Raw genomic sequence first — 19347 nt, 5'->3', positions numbered from 1 at the left:
TGGAGGTTATCCTCTCCCTCGAGTTGTTATGACAACATAAAAGGAAGTAATGCAGGATTTCAGCAAATGACTTTTCCCCAAAGAGGCTACTCAGATTCAAGTGTTCTCATCGTGCATATGCTCAACCCATGAAGAGAGAGAAGATTTTTAAAAAAGTAGGAGATGACGGCTGAGCCCGAGGGAGGGGTGAAACGCGCCATCAGTCTTGAGTCTCTTCGTGCCTACAAGAGGTCTAAATCCAGTCCACCTTGAATTCCTTTCTTAACTCCTAATTTTCTTTGATGGTTAGTAGTTCAGATTCTTGTAGAGCAGGGATCCTTGTAGAGCAGGTGGTGAACATCTTCCTGCGAGGGGGGCTGGGCTAATAGAAATGACTGGCCCAAGGTCACCCAGCGGGCTTTCATGGCAAAAGCAGGACTTGAACTCACAGTCTCTTGCTTTCTAATGTAGTGGGGGTGGGGGTGGGAAAGAATGAAAAAGATGCATCGCAAGGCTTTTGTACATGTCTTGTGAAGTTGCACATGTGCACAAAAGGGACGGCGTTTGTGTTGTAACACCGCTTAGGCCATTTTGATGGAAGGGCTGGATTCTGTGAATGCAGCTGCCTGTGGATTTAGAACAGTTAATTAAATCTCGGCTTGGACACGTCAGAATCCCTATGGAGCTGTACCTTCACAGCACTGTTTCTTCAACAGCTCCCAGAATTCCCCAGCCAGCAGAAATCTGCTTTATTTCAACATTAACACAACAAAGGCATATTGCCCAGGTGTATTCCTCAGCACAGTGCTAAAAGCAGAGGGAATTTACAAAGTGCTTCTTGCAATAACTCTCAAAACTAGCCCCGAGCCATGAAAGTTCTCCTTATAATTACAGCTGCAAAAAAATTCCATGGGGTGAAGACATCTTCTTTGCACAGGTAACAGATCAAAATTGAATAAAACCACTTTTGGCAACATTTAAAGGCAAAAGATTCCCTCATTGGGGAGATAGACCCTTTCGTGGAAAGGCCAAGATAAAGGGGCTCTTAGCAAGATGGCCCCAAGACACAGAAAAACAGAATAACAGAGTTGGAAGGGACCTTGGAGTTCTTCTAGTCCAACCCCCCCCCCCCACTCTAGCAGGAGATCCTATTGCCATTTCAGAAAGATGACTCTCCAATCTCTTCTTAAAAACCTCCATTGATGGAGCAGCCATGATTTCTGGAGGCAAGTCATTCTACTAATTAATTGTTCCCATGGTCAGGAAATTTCTCCTTAGTTCTAGGTTGCTTCTCTCCTTGATTAGTTTCCACCCGTTGCTTCTTGTCCTGCCTTCAGGCGCTTTGGAGAATAACTTGACTCCCTCTTCTTTGTGGCAGCCCCTGAGATATTGGAACTCTGTAGCTACAGCAGGGATGTCCAACCTTGGCAACTTTAAGAGTTGTGGACTTCAACTCCCAGAATTCCGTAGCCAGCAGAGTTCTCGTGCAATCATTATAAATACACGCCAGGTGCCAAGTGCCCAAATTTAGATCACGTGACCATGGGGATGCTGTAATGCAGGGGTCTTCATAGCATTCTTAAACAGAATTCTTCAGCCACATTTATTTTGGGGCAGTCTCATTGTCTGGATCCAGTATAACCTGTTGTTTTTTTTAGCTTGGGAAGATGGCAGGTAGGAAGAGATGTGATAAGAGATGAACATAATGAACCTCCGTGGGGTTAATAATGTAGTGAAATTTTACTCTGTCTCTTCCTTTATTCGAACTTGGCTCATTCATCTGAAGTAAATACTGGAAGATTCAAGAACAGTGACAGGATGGGGTCCCCCCCCCGGCCCCCCTCATTGTTCTTTCAACCCTTAGCTAAACAGTGGAATGCACTTTCATTAAACAGAGTGGGCTGGAATAATTTTCTCCTCCATTAACTCTAAACTTTTCAGACGGGAAACAAATGGAAGATTCACAATAAGTTGTGGCTGAGAGCTCAGCTAAATGATTTGGAAGGAGAGCAGCAAATAATGCGTGGGTTGGCCGAGTTCCCAGGCGGCACATAAAGTAGGAATCAGCAGCCCCTTTTTGATCTCAGGTACCCTCCTTCCATTTCACCCAGTGGCCTAGAGCAGGGGTAGGCAACCGTGGCTCTTTTATGACTCGTGGACTTCAACTCCCAGAATTCCTGAGGCAGCCATGCTTTTTTCTTTTTCTTTATTTCTTTATTTGGTATGGCAAGGGGAGGTGAGGGTCTCTTGGGTTTGCTGTGAATGCTGTGGTGCCCACAGATACTGCATGGAGAACAGGTCTGTCAAGGCATCTTGGTCTCGAAGAATCAATGTTGGGTTGATTCTTCTCAGAGGGAGAACAACATGCCTGGCTGGCTGCGGAATTCTTGGAGTCGAACTCTGCCCATCTTAAAGTTGCCACGGTTGAGAAATATGGCTCCAGCATATACATAAACTTTTTTTTTTTAAATAATGAGCATTATCTCCCCATCAAACAAAACCTTTCAAAGTCACCTCCCTGAGTTATCCGTTGTCAAGAAAATGCTTTTTTTTTAAAAAAAGGAATGCTCACCTTGTTTTCCAGCCTTCCGATCAACTCTGCTAACCTGTTGATTTGTGCTTCCAAGCATTCCTCCTTGGTGTCTGAAGATGCTACAGAAAAAAGAAATGCAATTCAAGAAGAAGAAATTCAACTTGCTTGCATGGATGAGCTAGGCTAAAACACACAATTCAAAGGATCGAAAGGAGGGTAGAGCAGGAAAGGGAGGTTTCGTGGTAATTAGAACATAAAAGATAGAATAACAGAGAAAGGGACCTTAGAGATCTTCTAGTCCAGCTCCCTGCTCAAGCAGGAGAACCCTATACCATTTTGGACAGTATCAATTTATACCTCTTTTGGGACTTGTCTGAGAACTGAGTACTTACGTTTTCATCAGATTGGCCCACCCTACCTCCCACCCTCTAGAAATAAAAGAAATTCTGTCATTAAAACATCCTCCGTAAACCGTCTTCTGTTTAAGAACTGTAACAGAGAGCAGTGCAACCTGTTCCCATCCCCTGTTCATTGTGGGAAATATTTGGACCCATTCACTTGCATCTCCAGATCTCCTCAATCGTCCTCAAAGTGGTCCTTCACTTTATAAGGAGAAGGTACCAAACGCTCCCTATCACTTGACATGGAGTATATTCTCTCTAATTAATGCATTCGGCCTGCAATTCCTGCTTCAGGTAGATGATGAAGAGTGTCTATCCCAGGGTTGATTCCTTTGACCTCTTCTCCATACGCTGTGGCTTCTTCCTTATCTCTGAGTAAACGTTCTACAAAACTCAAAAAAATTGCAGCCTTTCCCCCTATCCTTTCAAATGACTCAGCTAAAAGTTTTATCCTGATGTAATGATAATGCTTCCTTGTTGTTGGTTTCCCCCCCCCTCCAGATAATATACAGTACAATCAGCTCTTTCAATCGTACCTTAGAGCAGGGGTATCTAACCCTGGCAACTGTAAAACTTGTGGACTTCAAGTCCCAGAATTCTCCAGCCAGCCACGGGTTCACACGTGCTGGCAGGGAGAATTCTGGAAGTTGAAGTATAAGGAAGAAGCCACCTTGGGGACGGCTGAGAAGACTTGGACATGCAGGTGAAGAGGTCCAATGCCCAAATATTTTCAACGATGAAGCTTTTTGATGGGAACAGATGGCACCGTGGAAGCTGGACTAGAAGACCTCCGGTGTCCTTTTCCAGCTCTATTCTGGAATATTCTATTCACCCCTGCCTTAGAGGATCTGGGGGCACTTTATTATCTTTGTTGTTCTCCTTTAGTCAGGTTTCCATTTGGTGGCTTTCAGAACTGGACCCAGAACCGGACTCCAGAAGAGGCCCAGCTGAAACAGAACAAAGGATGAACAATTCACTCTGTTGATGCAACAGGGAACCCTTAACAGCCTTTTCATCTATCGCAGTGGTTCTCAACCTGTGGGTCGGGACCCCATTTGGGGTCGATCGGCCATTTCACGGGGGTCGCCAAGCAAGGCTGTCCGCCATTTTTTTCCCCTTTTCCGGTGGGTGCCTTACCTCCCTTGGGCTGGGCCAGCTGGTGGTCGGCCTGCTCCGTCTCTGCCGCTTGCCAGCTACGCCTCGGCCGGCGCAGGGGGCAGAACCACGCATGCACGGCGCTCCCAGGCAGGGAAAGTCCTCGACTTACGACCGGTTGGGTAGTCCTCGACTTACGACCGGTTTAGTCCTCGACTTACGACCGGTTGGGGGTCGCGGCATTAAAAAGGTTGAGAACCACTGATCTATCGCATCAAAATACTTATAGTTTTAGTTAGACTCCATGTCTAACCAATTCCAGGCAGCACGGACCATATCAGGATGATGGGGCCTAGCAATCTGAACTCATTTGCAAGGCCACACATTTTTCCCCCCACTCCTAAGCAGCTTAATTTCCTTTTGAAGAGTCAAAAGGAGTCAAAAACCAGAGTTTAAAAAAAATATATACAAGCATACAAGCAAACAATTGTCCTACAGTGATCAATTCATCCCTTCTACCGGTATTATTTTGGCTAGAAAGGGCTTGTTCTCTTTATAAAATTCAAACTGGCCAGATTGCAAATGGTTTTTGTGACCCCCTTTTCACTCATCCAGAGAATGTTGACTTCTCACAGCGTGGTGCCGAGCGTATTTCAAAAGGCAAATTCCTGGAAACTTCAAACACAAGTTCCCCTCGATCAAAGCTTCCTTTGACCACCAACCTAGACAAATCGGATCAACCCAGAAGACTTACCAGTCTGGAAACTTTTCCTGCGTTCTTTAGTCAGGATTCTGTTATTGGGAGAATAACTAGAGACGGGATTGTCATACCAACTATCCATGGCATTGTGGCCAGATTTACTGTGGATGTGTCTATATGGGAGAAGGATAGACAGATGACCAGATGGAAAAAGGGAGTGAATGTTTGATGTTTATTTCAGTTCCATGGTTTAAAAACCCTTCATTAAAACATGCCCAACATTCATTGCTAGCTCAGAAGCTGCTTAGAACTAGAACAAAATAGTTTCCCTTTAAAAAAGTTGAAAGACGTGAAAAAAGAATGAAAGAATAAAGTACAAACGAATTTAGAAATGTCACGGAGGATATAGCTTTTTACTATAGCTCAATTGGCTGTACATAACGGAGTTTATTACAACACTGTCAGACCAAGAGTCAGAACGAAGCTTTCGGCTAAAAGTTGCCCCTTCTCCAAGTTGAGGCTCAAGAGATGTATTAAACTAGATCTAAATTCAACAGACAGGAACAAATTCTTACATCACATAGCAAATTGCCTCATCTGTTTATTTTAATTGTGTTCTTAGAAGCAGAAATTGCCATATAAAGTATTTTCTTCTACTTTTTCTTCCTCTTCCTACTTTCAACCCTGCGAGGGGCTGGGCTGATGGCCTGTGAGCTGAATAGAGATGGGTTGGAACACCCAAAGAGATCCCACTGATATGGTCTACTCGCTGTGGGAACTTTCCTTTTGTACTTAATAGCAAAGGAAACATATTCCATATATTCACACAGTCTCCCCTCCTCCCAGTGGGAAGGGGAGATGTGACGTGCAAATGCTTCTCTCCTTGCTGAGTTAGCGTCTCCCTTATTTGAAAACTAAAGCCACGTTCTGATGCGTCCTGCTTCCATTATCCAGACTTTGTGGAGAATGCTATCCTGCCTCGAAGCCCGAATGGATGGCTTGGCGAACTGCGATTTGCTCAACAGAGCTAATAGCCACCCTCCAAGGCAAGGAAGATTTGAAGCATCTTATCTTCGGGCGACATGCCTTTTAAGTCAACTCTCATGAATATAGATTGGCTCAAGGCCGATGCCGGCATCAAAAGGGACAGCGCAGCTCAAAATAGGAAGGAAGGAGCGAGATGCCTGAGAAATTTCAATTTTCTTACTGGCGAGCGTCTCTTGATGGGGAGAGGAGAAGGTCAAGCTGGAAAGGGAAATAATTGAACATGAGTGGGGGCAGATGATTGCTCCGCAACCATCTCTTTTTTTTTTTGCCTTTTAACGATAATATTTGGAGTTTAGGAGCTATCGGAGGCCTCAAAGACTGGAAACGTCAAAACAGCTGCAGCCAAACCCATGGCAGCCGGTGCTTTTGATTCAAGGTGCTGTGGAGATGTCTGTCTTATATCAAAGGCAACAAGAGAGCTGCAGTTCACTTCAGAATCGTCACGTCAGAATCTAAGGACAACCTTGGGGCTTGGGTCAGGCCAGCATCCCTGACCTGCTCAGTGCATTCAGAAAACTCACAGAGGTGAAAGAGAGGTCCAGAGCCCCCAGGCATGTGGGAAGGGAATGGAGGAGGAAGCCCACAGTTTGGTGAGCATAAGTCACCCAGCCCAGATGTGAGTGTTATGGGAAAGCAGCGGCCCTGTTCATGCATGCACAAACGGGCCACACACACACACCCGGCACTAGCGGCCCCGTTCATGCCTGTGTGCAAATGGGGCCACAGGCGCTAGCGCACATGTGTGCGCACACCAGCCAGCCATTTCCATGGCCCGCTGGCCAAGAGGCTGCAGCCCATGGGTTGGGGACCCCTGTTCTAGGCAACCAGAATAACTGGCTTTCTTTTATTTAAGCTTCTGAGTAACCATGCGAATTAAAAGACAGAGAGAGGAATAATTCATCTGCTTTTCAGCCTCTTGAGCATCTCTCTCCTTACCATACCGGACCGGAGGGAGCAGAAAAAGTCCTTCATAAGCAGCTATTTGTGATCTGCTCTTTATTTTTTCTTCAATTTAAATTAGATGACCGGGAGGTGGGGGAGGATGATTTGAATGAGGAAATCTCTTGATACCAGCTTCTGATCTCGTCCCCATTTCCATAGCAACTGGTTTTTGGGTTCTGGTCAAGACAGTTGCTGCTTTAGGCAGCTGTGAAGTATATAATTTTAATTTTATTTGCAAAACCCAAAACCAACCTGTGCTTCCTAAAATCTCTTTTGGTTTTCTTGTCGTTTCTCTCTTCAGCTTCCAGGAGGTGCAGTTTCCAAAGTTTCCAGGGAGGAAACCTGAATCTTGAAGCTAGTCCTCACCCTTTGTGTGAATTTGTATCTTCGTAGGGTTTGTTAAAAAAAAACCCCAAACCTCTAATACTCTGGGAACAAACAAAATGGAAGTACCCTAAACTCCTTTGTCTTGGGGCATCTCCCATCTTATGCCTCTTTTCATAGAATCATAGGGCTGTGAGGGACCTTGGAGGTCTTCTAGTCCAACCCTCTGCTCAAGCAGGAGACCCTAGCATTTCAGACAAATGGCTGTCCAGTCTCTTCTTGAAAACCTCCAGTGATGGAGCAGCCACAACTTCTGGAGACAAGCTGTTCCACTTAATGTTCTCGCTCTCAGGAAATCTCTCCTTAGTTCTAGGTTGGATTTCTCTTTTTCAGCAAAACAAAGTCAAAATTTCTGATGGGACTGTTAGTCTACAACCTCCCTCATGTGGTCGTTGAAGGTAGAGCCTATCTCTGAGGGACACCAGTTTCTCAAGCATCTTGTTAAATCCTAAACTGCCTGGCATCCTATACATTTATTTATCCAGGCTAGTTAAAAACCCAGTGGCTTTTGTATATAGCACAAACTAAACCCATTTGGTGAATTTTAACCTTGGTTGGGGTGAGAAGCGTAACATATTGTACGAACCCAGCCCTTTGGTTAGATTGCGATCCCATGTTTGGTGCAAACTTTGAAGCTGGGTCAATGAACTAACCAAGTGGAAAATGTTGTGCCAGCTCAGCAAAGCTACGTTGGAGCATTAAAACATATTCTAACAAGCCAAGCTTATTTAATTAACATATTCACATGCGGCCATTCTAAGCAGGTTGTTTTCTAGATTGCATAAACAAGATTTGGATTCAGTTAATCCCGACAATGTCTCATTGAAATAAGCAGGACCATTTCCTAGGATACTGCACGCCTCACTGATTTCTATCCTATTTTTTCAGAGTGATTTTGATTTGAACCTCGTCTGTACAGAAACCACCATAACAATTCTGAAGCTCAGCAGCATTGTAAAAAGCAGCAGAATTGAATTTTAATACAATCTGGGAACAATGGATACAGATAGCAGACTATATTAAAGTTCTGCGTGCCACATTTCCATATCTCTCAAGAACAGGAAAGGGAAAAAAGGACTTTATTTATTACATAATGACAACATTGTTGTTATTCTGTAATAAATAAAGTCCTTTTTTTTCTTTCCTGTTGAGTTGGAAGGGATCATGGAGGTCTTCTAGTCCAATCCTGCACAAGCATTTCAGATAAACAGCAGCCACCTTTTCTTATTATTTTCTTATCTCCTCCTCCTCCTCCTCCTCCTCCTCCTCCTCCTCCTCCTCCTCCTTCTTCTTCTTCTTCTTCTTCCTCCTCTTCTTCTTCTTCTTCTTCTTCTTCTTCTTCTTATTATTATTATTATTATTATTATTATTATTATTATTATTATTATTATCTTTTATTCATTAAACATGAACCTCAGTCAACTGAACATTCAAATTGGCTGGCGCTGATGGTTGACACGGGTTGCTACCAGCATCCTAGGTGTCAACCAGGTACTTCCTTAAAATATAAGATGTTCCGAGTAGCGCAGTTTTTTGTAACATCATCATCATCATCATCATCATCATCATCATTATTAGTATCCTTGGGATAGTGATATTGTTGGTGGGTTTTTGAGAGCGGTGTGTCGAAATTTCATTTTAATGTGTGCCACTGTGCATACAGAAAAAGGACAATAAGGGTTATCTTATCTTATCTAGACGTCATATGGAACGGCGTAAAGATCACAAGCCAACCTGATCTGACTGGTTTGTTCGTCAATGGCATCCACAGCACTTTCCACTGAGCTGAGCAAGGACTGAATCTGATTGGCCGTCTCTTTCAGCAGGAAACGGGTCACAAACTGGTCCACATTTGTTCCTCGTTCGTAGACCTGGGAGAGAGAAAGGCGAGAGAACTCTCTGAGGATATTCCTTTAAGACAAGGACGGTGCAACCTGCCTTACGAAGCAACGTCTTACAATCCTTTGTTTAGCAACTGCTCGGAGGTAAAACAACTCTGAAAAAAATGACACCAACTGGACCTCGCACTCACAACTGTCACAGCTTTTCCATGATCAAAATTCGAGTGCTTAGCAAGCAGAATGTATTTATGACAGGTGCAGCATCTTGGGATCACGTGAGTGATCGCTATTTCTGACCTTCCCAGCCAGCATCCGATAAGCGAAATCAATGGCAGAAGATGGATTCGCTTAATGATTGTGTGATGGTCCACCCCAGGGATAAAACACCCAGAAAACAAACTGAGCATTACGAGGTATATGCAGTATAGTGCAGTGAGCCATGTGCAGATCTGTACATTGGGGAAACGAAGCCACCACTTCATGAGCACATGGCACAACATAAGAGAACAAACCCATCAATTAGCAGTCCTTCTACATTTAAAAGACAAAGGCCACTTTTTGAAGACAGCAAAGGTCACATTTTGGACAGAGGGGACCATTGGTTTGAAAGAGGGGGAGTTGAAGTCCACAAGTCATAAAAGGGCCAAGCTTGAAGACCCCTGTATTACAGTCTTAGTATGTTGTAAACACATGAACTGCATTTTGGGTAATCCTGATTTACAATTCAGCGAGTTATGGTAATAGTAATGGTCACAAAAAGAACTGTTGTAAGTCAAGGACTACCGGTAATTATAATATCCTCAAATGAAGTGTCTATTCCAACGCGCTTTATCTCACTAGTTCTCAACTGGTGGCAGCTAGACCATAGGTAGGACAAAGTTTGAATCACAAAAACTTAAATTCTTCAGAATTTAAATTCGTTGACGAGAAGTATAATTGCTGTGAACGTACAAATTACATTCTCGCAAGTCTTTTTCTTCTAACAAGGTATGATCTTTGGCTAGAGCAATTAGTGGGACTTAAAATGCAAAAGTCTTGGAAGAAGACAAGTTAGAAAAGGAATCATAATTTGAACGACATGTCGCCATGCATCCTTTTCTTGTTAAATATAACACAGGGAAAGGTTACTGTCACCGCGTCCTTTTATAAAAATGAGGAACCGAGGAAGAAAAGGTGATTATTTGGGCTGCAACATCAAGGAAAGCCATTTTTTCTTTGAAAGCCAAAAGAAAGGCATTTAATATGTGCCTTTTTCTCTCTCTCATACACACACACACACACACACACACACACACTGGAGGTTGCAGAGAAAGAGCAAAGATGGAAGACAGGCTCTTGTTTTTATCAAGAACTATTTTTAATAACTAAACTAAGAGATAATAAAAGTACATTGGTATCAGTCATTATAATTTATTTGAACACATGCAAAAGCAATTTGAATAATCAAACTTCCACACACGTAAATTGCTCTGGGTTTATGAACAGAAGATTAACTAAGGTCTGTTCCTATGGTAACCAGCGAAGACAGCAACATTCAGCTCAACCAAAGGGCAAGCTTCCACCTTTCTATTTAAAACAAAAGAAAGAAAGAAAGAAAGAAAGAAAGAAAGAAAGAAAGAAAGAAAGAAAGAAAGAAAGAAAAAGTTAGTTCAAGAAGTTAATTGCACATCCTACTCCTTTTTATCTTTCAACTAGATAAAAAATTGGAGTTGATTCTTCTGCCAGAAAAAATTGTATTTTTATTCAGATAACATTACCTCTGGCTTTTGTTTAAAAAAACAATAGCTTACACTTTCCAAATTATGGGAAGCAACACGTTCACCTGAGAGTTAGTAATGACTTGCATGCCTGGCTGAGGAATTCTGGGAGTTGAAGTCCACAAGTCATAAAAGGGCCAAGTTTGAAGACCCCTGTTCTAGACTAAATCTTACCACCCTTGGTGCTCTTCTCTGCATTCTTTCTAGGACAGTTTCATATCACCCCTAGTCATAACGCAACTCTGATCCAACATTGAAAAGAACAAGAAAAAAATTATCTATTTTCTCTCGCAAACACTGAATATCCTTCTATCGCCAAAACATAAAACCAATCTCCCTTTTTGATCCAAAACACATCACAATAACTTTCTTATTATACTTCTTCGGTATTGTTTACAATTGCATTTTTCATGATGGCTACAGCAGATGTTTTAATTCCCTGCGTATTTTATCAGAGCATGGGAACTTCTGATGCGCTGGTTTACAAATAGAAGGAATATATTAAATATCTGCGGGGGCTGTACAGACTGAGTCACAGTTTATGAAGAACATTAAAAATCAGAGGGATGCGACTATATTAAACCCCATTGATTTTAGGAGGGCTATTCATATAGGTGGAGAAATCTGCAGTTATGGGTATCTATGGAGGGGGTCAAAAAAATCAAGATGGCGACCCCCGTACAATCAAACTGCAAATGCAACACAAAAGGGCAGGAATGCAGTATTGCAGGCTGACTCTGCCCCGTGCCAGGTGTTCGATCTTGACTGGCTCAAGGTTGACTCAGCCTTCCATCCTCCACAGGTCAGTAAAATGAGGACCCAGATTGTTGGAGAGGGGGGGGCAATACGCTGACTCTGTAAACTGATTAAAGCAGTGGTTCTCAACCTTTTTAATGCCGCGACCCCAACCGGTCGTAAGTCGAGGACTAAACCGGTCGTAAGTCGAGGACTAAACCGGTCGTAAGTCGAGGACTACCCAACCGGTCGTAAGTCGAGGACTTTCCCTGCCCGGGAGCGCCGCGCATGCGTGATTCCGCCCCCTGCGCCGGCCGAGGCGTAGCTGGCAAGCGGCAGAGACGGAGCAGGCCGACCACCAGCTGGCCCAGCTCAAGGGAGATAAGGCACCCACCGGAAAAGGGGAAAAAAATGGCGGACAAAAAAAAATGGCGGACAAAAAAAATGGCGGACAGCCTTGCTTGGCGACCCCCATGAAATGGTCGATCGACCCCAAATGGGGTCCCGACCCACAGGTTGAGAACCACTGGCTTAAAGAGTCCTATAAAGCACTAGGCAGTGGTATATAAGTCTAACTGTTATTACAATTTTGGTTACCGTTTTCCTTTTTTTTTTAAAAAAAAACCCTCTTCCCAAATATATCCCTTGTTTGGATTAACTCAGTGTGCAATGAAATATTAAGAAATGCTATATATATATATATTATCTAAGGATTATGCTAAACCAGTCAGCATGTTTTGTTTCCCTATGTTGCCAAGCTTTTGAACAATTCCCGGCTGTATAGCTTTCAACTTTACTAATCAGAAGGGAAAGAATTGTGTTAAACCATGTCCGACTGTATGTGTTTTCATAGCCATAATTCTAATTCTGTCATCAGATGCTTTATATACCGTGAGTTTGTTGTGCATAGAGCAGATCATTAAGATGGTAATCAGTAAGAATGTTTCAGCCTAAATTCTTATTAACAGATTTGTCAACCAGTTTTCGGGAGATTTAATGAAATCTGCTCTGATGAATTCTAGTTATTCAGAAAAGCAGAAACTAAATCGGGCTAAAATACGCTGCAGGCTACAGTAAATTATCATTAATCAATTAAGCTATTGTAAACCAGAAAATAAAAAAACAACGTATTTTATATTTTAGCTTTCTGCCGACTGATACTATCCAGATATTTTGGATCAAGCATTCTCAACTTTGGAAACTTTAAGATGTGTGGACTTCAACTCCCAGAATTCCCCAGCCAGCCAAAACATGTGTCCAAGGGCTCTCAAATATATCCTATTTTTTTCCCCTCCAGCATGAACAATTGACACTGAACTGTCTTTAAAATCTGCTGGGGTGTCCAATAAACAGGAAAAATATATTTAGATGAATAACTCATCTTAAGATAGAATGAAATAACAGAGTTAGAAAGGGGCCTTGGAGGTCTTCTAGTCCAACCCCCTGCTCAGGCAGGAGACCCTATGTACCATTTCAGATAAATGGCTGTCCAGTCTCTTCTTAAAAATTTCCAGTGTTGGAACATTCACAACTTCTGGAGGCAGGTAGTTCCACTGGTTAATTGTTCTAACTGTCAGATAGCAAGAGAAATTCTGGTGAGAGAGAAATTCCCTGAGGATGGAGGCTCCAGCACAAGTCTGGAAGCTCAGAAGACTAAACCTCTGATCCTGGTGACGGACCCAGATTGGATCCTGCAACATGATCCATGCATATAGGTAGTCCTCAATTTACAACAGTTTGCTTAGTGACTGTTCAAAATTACAGTAGCACTGGAAAAAATAACTTATGACCATTTTTCACACGACCGATGCAGCATCTCCACGGTCACATGATCAAAATTCAGATGCTTGTCAACTGACTCACATTTATGACGGTCGCAATGTCCCGGAGGTCACGTGATCCCCTTTTGCAACCTTCTGACAAGCAAAGTCAATGGGGAAGCCAGATTCACTTAACAACCGGGTTACTAACTTAACAACATAGTGATTCACTTAACAAATGTGGAAAGAACAGTCGTAAAATGGAGCAAAACTGATTTATTAATGTAGGCTGTGCCAACCTCTATTCTAAAATACTTGTCAATTATTATTATCTTAACAAGACATTCCAGCTGTCTATAAATAAATTTAGGTCTAAGAATCTTCACCAACATGTAATCTCTTTCTGAACTCCATGAGAGATCTTAAGAGGTGAAGACATAATTCCATTCATAATCTATTTATATCCTGTGGATTAAGAGCACCACATTTTTATCGAACTGATAAAAATGGAAGGGAAATCTGTATCTCAACATGTTCCTCAAAATTAATCCACACAATATCCAAAAGCTTTTCCAGCATGTAACGAAAACACAGCTGCAAAATCCAGATTCTCACATTGCATTCCCAACCTATCAATTAAACAGTCTGATGTTATTTGCAGTTGGTCACATTTTAGGGAGAAGAGGTTGAGCAGAATACGTTATTGGTAGCCATACATTTTCCAGCGCCAACGCTGTGGTCAAAATTTTAGCACTGAGATCTAATAAATCAACTGATAGCTTATGTTTTCAAGACGATCCTTGCTAGACTTAATGTTTTTTAAGAAACAAAATTGGAATAATTCCATTTAAAAATGGTTCATTATATACCTCCTGTACCTGGGTTCAACATGTAGTAGAATTAGGGGTCCTTGATGCTCTCTGAGTTTGCTTGTTTTCTTGCAGTGCTCTGTGGATGCGCTGATAATGTTACCTAGTTGGGTCATGCAACGTCTGCAAGAAAACCACCCAGCTCAGAGAGCACCAAGGACTCCACAGCCCTCCTCCTCCTCCTCCTCCTCCTCCTCCTCCTCTTCCTTCCTTCCTTCCTTCCTTCCTTCCTTCCTTCCTTCCTTCCTTCCTTCCTTCCTTCCTGAGTTTCTTTTTCTGCTGCAGGACTTCAAAGAAAATATGCCTGGAAGCAAAAACCCAACCCCCCTCCCTGAAAAAGTAGCAATAACAAAAGAATCAGTTGGAGTCTAATCAGAAAGGGAAGGGTTAATTAATTTAATCCATTGGATGTCGAGGGTGCTCGACTCCAAAAAGATTCCGGGCAGCTTACACAATTTTTTTAAAACCGCCCCCAACTTAAAAAACGGCCATCGCCTAGACAAAACCACTTCGATGACATTGAAAAGAAAGATTCACAGGTCGAACTTGCAAACATAAATTTCGTGACGGTTCGACGCTACAACGGCCGTGAAAAAAGTGGGGACGCTGCAACGGTCGTAAGTGTGAAAAACGGTCACCAGTCCCTTTTTTTTCAGTGCCGTTGTAACTTCGAACGGTCGCTAAACGAATAAGTCAAGGACTTACCTGTAGTGGTTACAAATTCATACCAGGTGTTTCTGTTTGAATAGGTTTACTCTAGTCCAGGGCTCCCCAACCTTGGCAACTTTGAGACCTGTGGACTTCAACTCCCAGAATTCCCCAGCCAGCTATGCTGGCTGGGGAATTCTGGGAGTTGAAGTCCACAGGTCTTAAAGTTGCCAAGGTTGGGGAGCCCTGCTCTAGTCTAGTAGAGAAGAGTAATTGTCTGTGTAGGGAGGGAATCTACAGAAATCTCCCTCCCTCTGCCCCCCTCACACACACACACACACACACACACACACACACACACACACACACACACACACTATAGTCACAAACTCAACACCCTGCTTGCTTTCCTTCCCTTCCAGGTGCCAAAGTCCTTTGTCTCTTCTGTTCCTACTGCACGTGTCGTTCAGGCGAATGCACATCCACACTAACAGCACAGGAGTCTGCAATTCTGCACTGGGGACTTTTTCACAACTTATGCAAATCCGGGTGACTCACGGGGGGGGGGGGGTTTGCTGAGCGAAATGGCCCCTTGGATCCTCTCCAACGGCTGGCTGGCATGCCTTGGTGAGATTTCCACTACAATCAGCCTCCGGGTTTCAAGCAGCAGGCAGACTCGGGAGGAGCTTTGAGAGCATCTCCTCGCAGGCGGCCTTGCCCGAAGGCGGCCACAAAACACTCCTGGACCAGATGGAGAACTGCTGCGGTGACTCTTTGCTAGTCCTTTTGGGATGCTGTTGACTATTCAGACGTTGATTTTCCCCACCCTGGGCTCAGTTTCCAAAGAAACCCCACACACACACTGGTGCTGGCCTTCTGAGGATGCTTAAGAAGCCTACAAGGGGTCTAAGGACTCTCTGGAAAATGAGACGAACCTGCTGCTACAGGTTGATGTAGGCCATCTTCCTCATCCTTATTGTCACACAGTCGAATCAGGGAAGAATAGAATTGTACAGAGACTAAAAGAGGTCCCTGTGCAAAGTTCATGCATAAAAACAGCATTTTGATACTCCTGTGCTATGAAGTAGCAAGACATCCTTCGAGTATGTAGGAACCTTCCTTACCTCCCTTTCCCTCTCTCTCTCTCTCTCTCTCTCTCTTCCTTCCTTCCTTCCTTCCTTCCTTTCCTTCCCTGATGATATTACTTACCTAGTTTGGGTAATGAAATGTCTGAAAGAAAACTGCCAAGCTCAGAAAGCACCAAGGACCCCACAGTTCTCCTTCCTTCCTTCCTTCCTTCCTTCCTTCCTTCCTTCCTTCCTGCCTTCCTTCCTTCCTTCCTTCCTTCCCCCTCCCCTTCTCCCTCTTCTTCCTTCCTTCCTTCCTTCCTTCCTTCCTTCCTTCCTTCCTTCCTTCCTTCCTTCCTTCCTTCCCTTCTTCCCTTCTTCCTTTCTTCCTCCCTCCCTCCCCTTTATTGGCACTTCAGTTAATGTATATAAAAATAGCAAAACAATAGAAATGGATTGACTCCGAGTGCACACTTTGTAAGGTCACTTCAGCAAAAAAATCCTTCCTCGTATCCAAGTTCGCATTTTAAATTTGGCAGAAGGATCTCTCCCCCAGAATCACACCTACAGAAAATGGTCTAGATGTTCTTGACAAAACCAGGACGGATTGCAATTTGAGAGAAGCTAAGAGGAATGTGAGTTTCTGGACTACCTTTTGTGAACATTTGCTTCCTTACCACACATAGTTCTGTACTCAGTTACCCCTAATGAATATTTGCGTGGTGACCAGAATTCGAAGCAATATTCCAAGTGTATGAGGTGCGTGAAGATTTGAACGCTCAATGCAATGAAATATGAAATGAATCTACTATACATTGACAGCTTAGAATTGAAATGGAAAGGAACTGGATATTTTCAGCCAGAAGAGCATGCTGCTTTACTGGGAGATGAAAACAAAAGAGAATGATGTTGCTTTCACACTATGGAAAAGAAAAATAGAAGCAAAGAGTGTACTTAGGCATAATGGAGTCAATGATAGACTAATTTCAATTGGACTTCATAGACAATTGTTTAATATGATTGCCTAAGTTTATGCACTGAGCACTGATGCAGAAGAATTTTGTGATCAATTTCAATCTGTAATTGACCAAGGAAGATGTGTTGTTTTGTGGTTGGGGAGTGGATTGCCGTAGTTGGACATTGTAAAGAGGAAAATGGACATGGCCTTTGAAGAGAAATGAAGCTATTGGCAGAAAGATGCTAATGGACAGATAGAATCCAATTAAAGGAAGACCCAACGAAGATGGAAAGATCAGAATTGAAATTCAGTACAGTAAAGATCTCAAGAAACATTAGAAGCTATGTCCTATTTACAAGAACTCCAGTGCTTAGAAGATCAGCACTCCGATAATTACCAGGTTGGAAAACTATAAGAATTGATGGGATATTTACGGAAATATGGCAAGCAACCAAAGGAGAATGAATAAAGATTCTGTCCAAACCATGTCAGCAAATCCTGAGTGGCCAACAAGCTGATGTACATATCAATACCAAAAAAAGAGGACTCAACTGAATGAGGAAACTCATAAAATACTCTTTTGCATGCTAGTAAAATAACGTTTAGACTAATTTATTAGAAATTAAAGCCCTTGCTGGAAAGGGAGATGCCAGATGATCCGCTGGTTGTAGAAAAGGCTGAGGAACATGAGATGTTATTCCTGATCCATGCTGGATAATTGAGAAAGCCAAAGCATAATAAAAAGGATTTTATTTGTCCTTTTACAACCCTAAAATCCCTTTCTTTGGAGTGGAGCCAGGACAACTGAGTGGACTGAGAATTTACTGGCTGGATGCCCTTCCTGTCACCTATGGGGAGTTCACAGCAGACAAAGTTTCCTCTTGATAGAGAAACACCTGCCGCTGCCCAGGATTGAACTCTCAACCTTCTGAGTGGGAGGCGAGCATCTTCCCCTCTAGGCCACCAAATACGTGGTAGTTCACAACTGTCTTGATTGGGGAAAAAATCACAAGAGGAGCTTTTCCTCACAGTTTGCAATGAGGTGGTGACACCCGAGGAAGAGAAGGCCGTCATCTTGTTAGCATTTCAAGAAATAATACTCCAATATCTACAACAGATGCCACAAGTGAACTGAAGATACTCTCCCTAAATGGGCATTCTTAAAAAAAAAAAAAAAAATCCTCCACACATAACCAGCCGCCCACTGATGGGAAGACAATTGAATAGTCAATAAAAAGGAGACATTAACACAAGAAGGCGGTTTTGTCTCTTTGCAAAGAAACGGGTAAATGGAAGCGAATATGACAGACACCTGACCTTGAAGGAAATTGAAGTATTTTACTCAGCCACAAAAATCTTTTGGCCCTGTGCATCTTTTCTTTTGAGCAGTGTGGGCAGTTGACCTTTTGGGCAGGTTTTGTGCAATATAGAGATTATTTTTAGATGTAAGAACAGATACTCAGTTTTTTTTAAAAAAGGGAGTTCATTCCCACATATCGAATGTTCACTTGAGAAGTTCTCTAAGTTCTGAATCTGGATCTTATCCGAGACAAATAGTAATAGTAATAAAGTTGGAAGGGACCTTGGAGGTCATCTAGTCCAACATCTCAACAAAGTTGTGTGTCTTAAATTGAAACCGATTTTATGAAAAATATAAGAGCAACTTGATAATGATGATGATGATGATGATAACAACAACAACAACAACAACAACAACAACAATAATAATAATAATAATAATAATAATAATAATAATAATAATAATAATAATAGAGTTAGAAGGGACCTTGGAGGTCATCGAGTCCAATCCCCTGCTCAGGCAGGAAACTCTATACCATTTCATACAAATGGCTGTCCAGTCTCTTCTGAAAGACTTTCAGTGTTGGAGCATTCACCGCTTCTGGAGGCAGGTTGTTCCACTGGTTAATTGTTCTCACTGTCAGGAAGTTTCTCCTTAGTTCTAGGTTGCTTCTCTCCTTGATTAGTTTCCATCTGTTGCTTCTTGTCATAACTTGACTCCCTCTTCTTTGGGGCAGCCCCTGAGATATTGGAAGACTGCTATCCTTTCCCCCCTCGTCCTTCTCTTCATTACACTAGACAGACCCAATTCTAGCAGCCTTTCCTTATATGCTTTAGCCTCCAGTCCCCTAATCATCTTTGTTGCTCTTCTCTGCACTCTTTCTAGAGTCTCTTCCATTAGGAAGAGGGCAGGAAGACAATTATCCTTCCTTGAAGTTGCTCTGAAAGAACTGATAACCAGCAGCAGACTGGTTATCTCTGAATATAAAGTCTCGATTTTCCCATCCTGATTAAAGTGTGTTTCTCCCATCGTCTCCTTTTCTATAATTCTCTTCCTCCTTTTCCTTTTCCTCTTTTTTTGAAAAACAGAAATCCCTCATGCCAGAAAACTTTGACGGTATGCATGGATGATCATCCATCAGCTTCCAAACCAGCTATGCTGAAGATATAAGCTGGGTCACAGAAAGTACCAACAGCAAGTGCCTGCTTTTAATTCCAGACAGGACCTATAAAAGGGCTAGCAGTTGTGCTAGAATGCTTAAGGTGATGGAAGAATTGGTAACAGCTCTTATTTATTCAGGGTTAATATTTATGAATATTTCTGGCAGGTGA

The 19347-nt window shown here is 42.7% G+C and overlaps 1 protein-coding gene across 1 annotated transcript in view; it reads right to left on the bottom strand.

Moving 5' to 3' along the window:
- NECAB2 (N-terminal EF-hand calcium binding protein 2) overlaps positions 1-19347 on the bottom strand; it is a 42280-nt gene that overhangs the window by 5312 nt on the left and 17621 nt on the right. The window contains exons 5-7 of the mRNA XM_015822937.1: positions 8816-8952; positions 4763-4881; positions 2552-2631 (exon numbers count right to left, since the gene is read on the bottom strand). Of these exons, the coding sequence (XP_015678423.1) occupies positions 2552-2631; positions 4763-4881; positions 8816-8952 (336 nt within the window). The remainder of the gene's footprint in view (positions 1-2551; positions 2632-4762; positions 4882-8815; positions 8953-19347) is intronic.

This window comes from Protobothrops mucrosquamatus, unplaced genomic scaffold (genome assembly GCF_001527695.2).
Source record: "Protobothrops mucrosquamatus isolate PMUCROS unplaced genomic scaffold, P.Mucros_1.0 scaffold1729, whole genome shotgun sequence".
In the NCBI taxonomy this organism is placed as follows: Eukaryota; Metazoa; Chordata; class Lepidosauria; order Squamata; family Viperidae; genus Protobothrops; species Protobothrops mucrosquamatus.
Note: the sequence above shows the minus strand (reverse complement) of the source record. Positions and strands in the feature narration are given on the sequence as shown.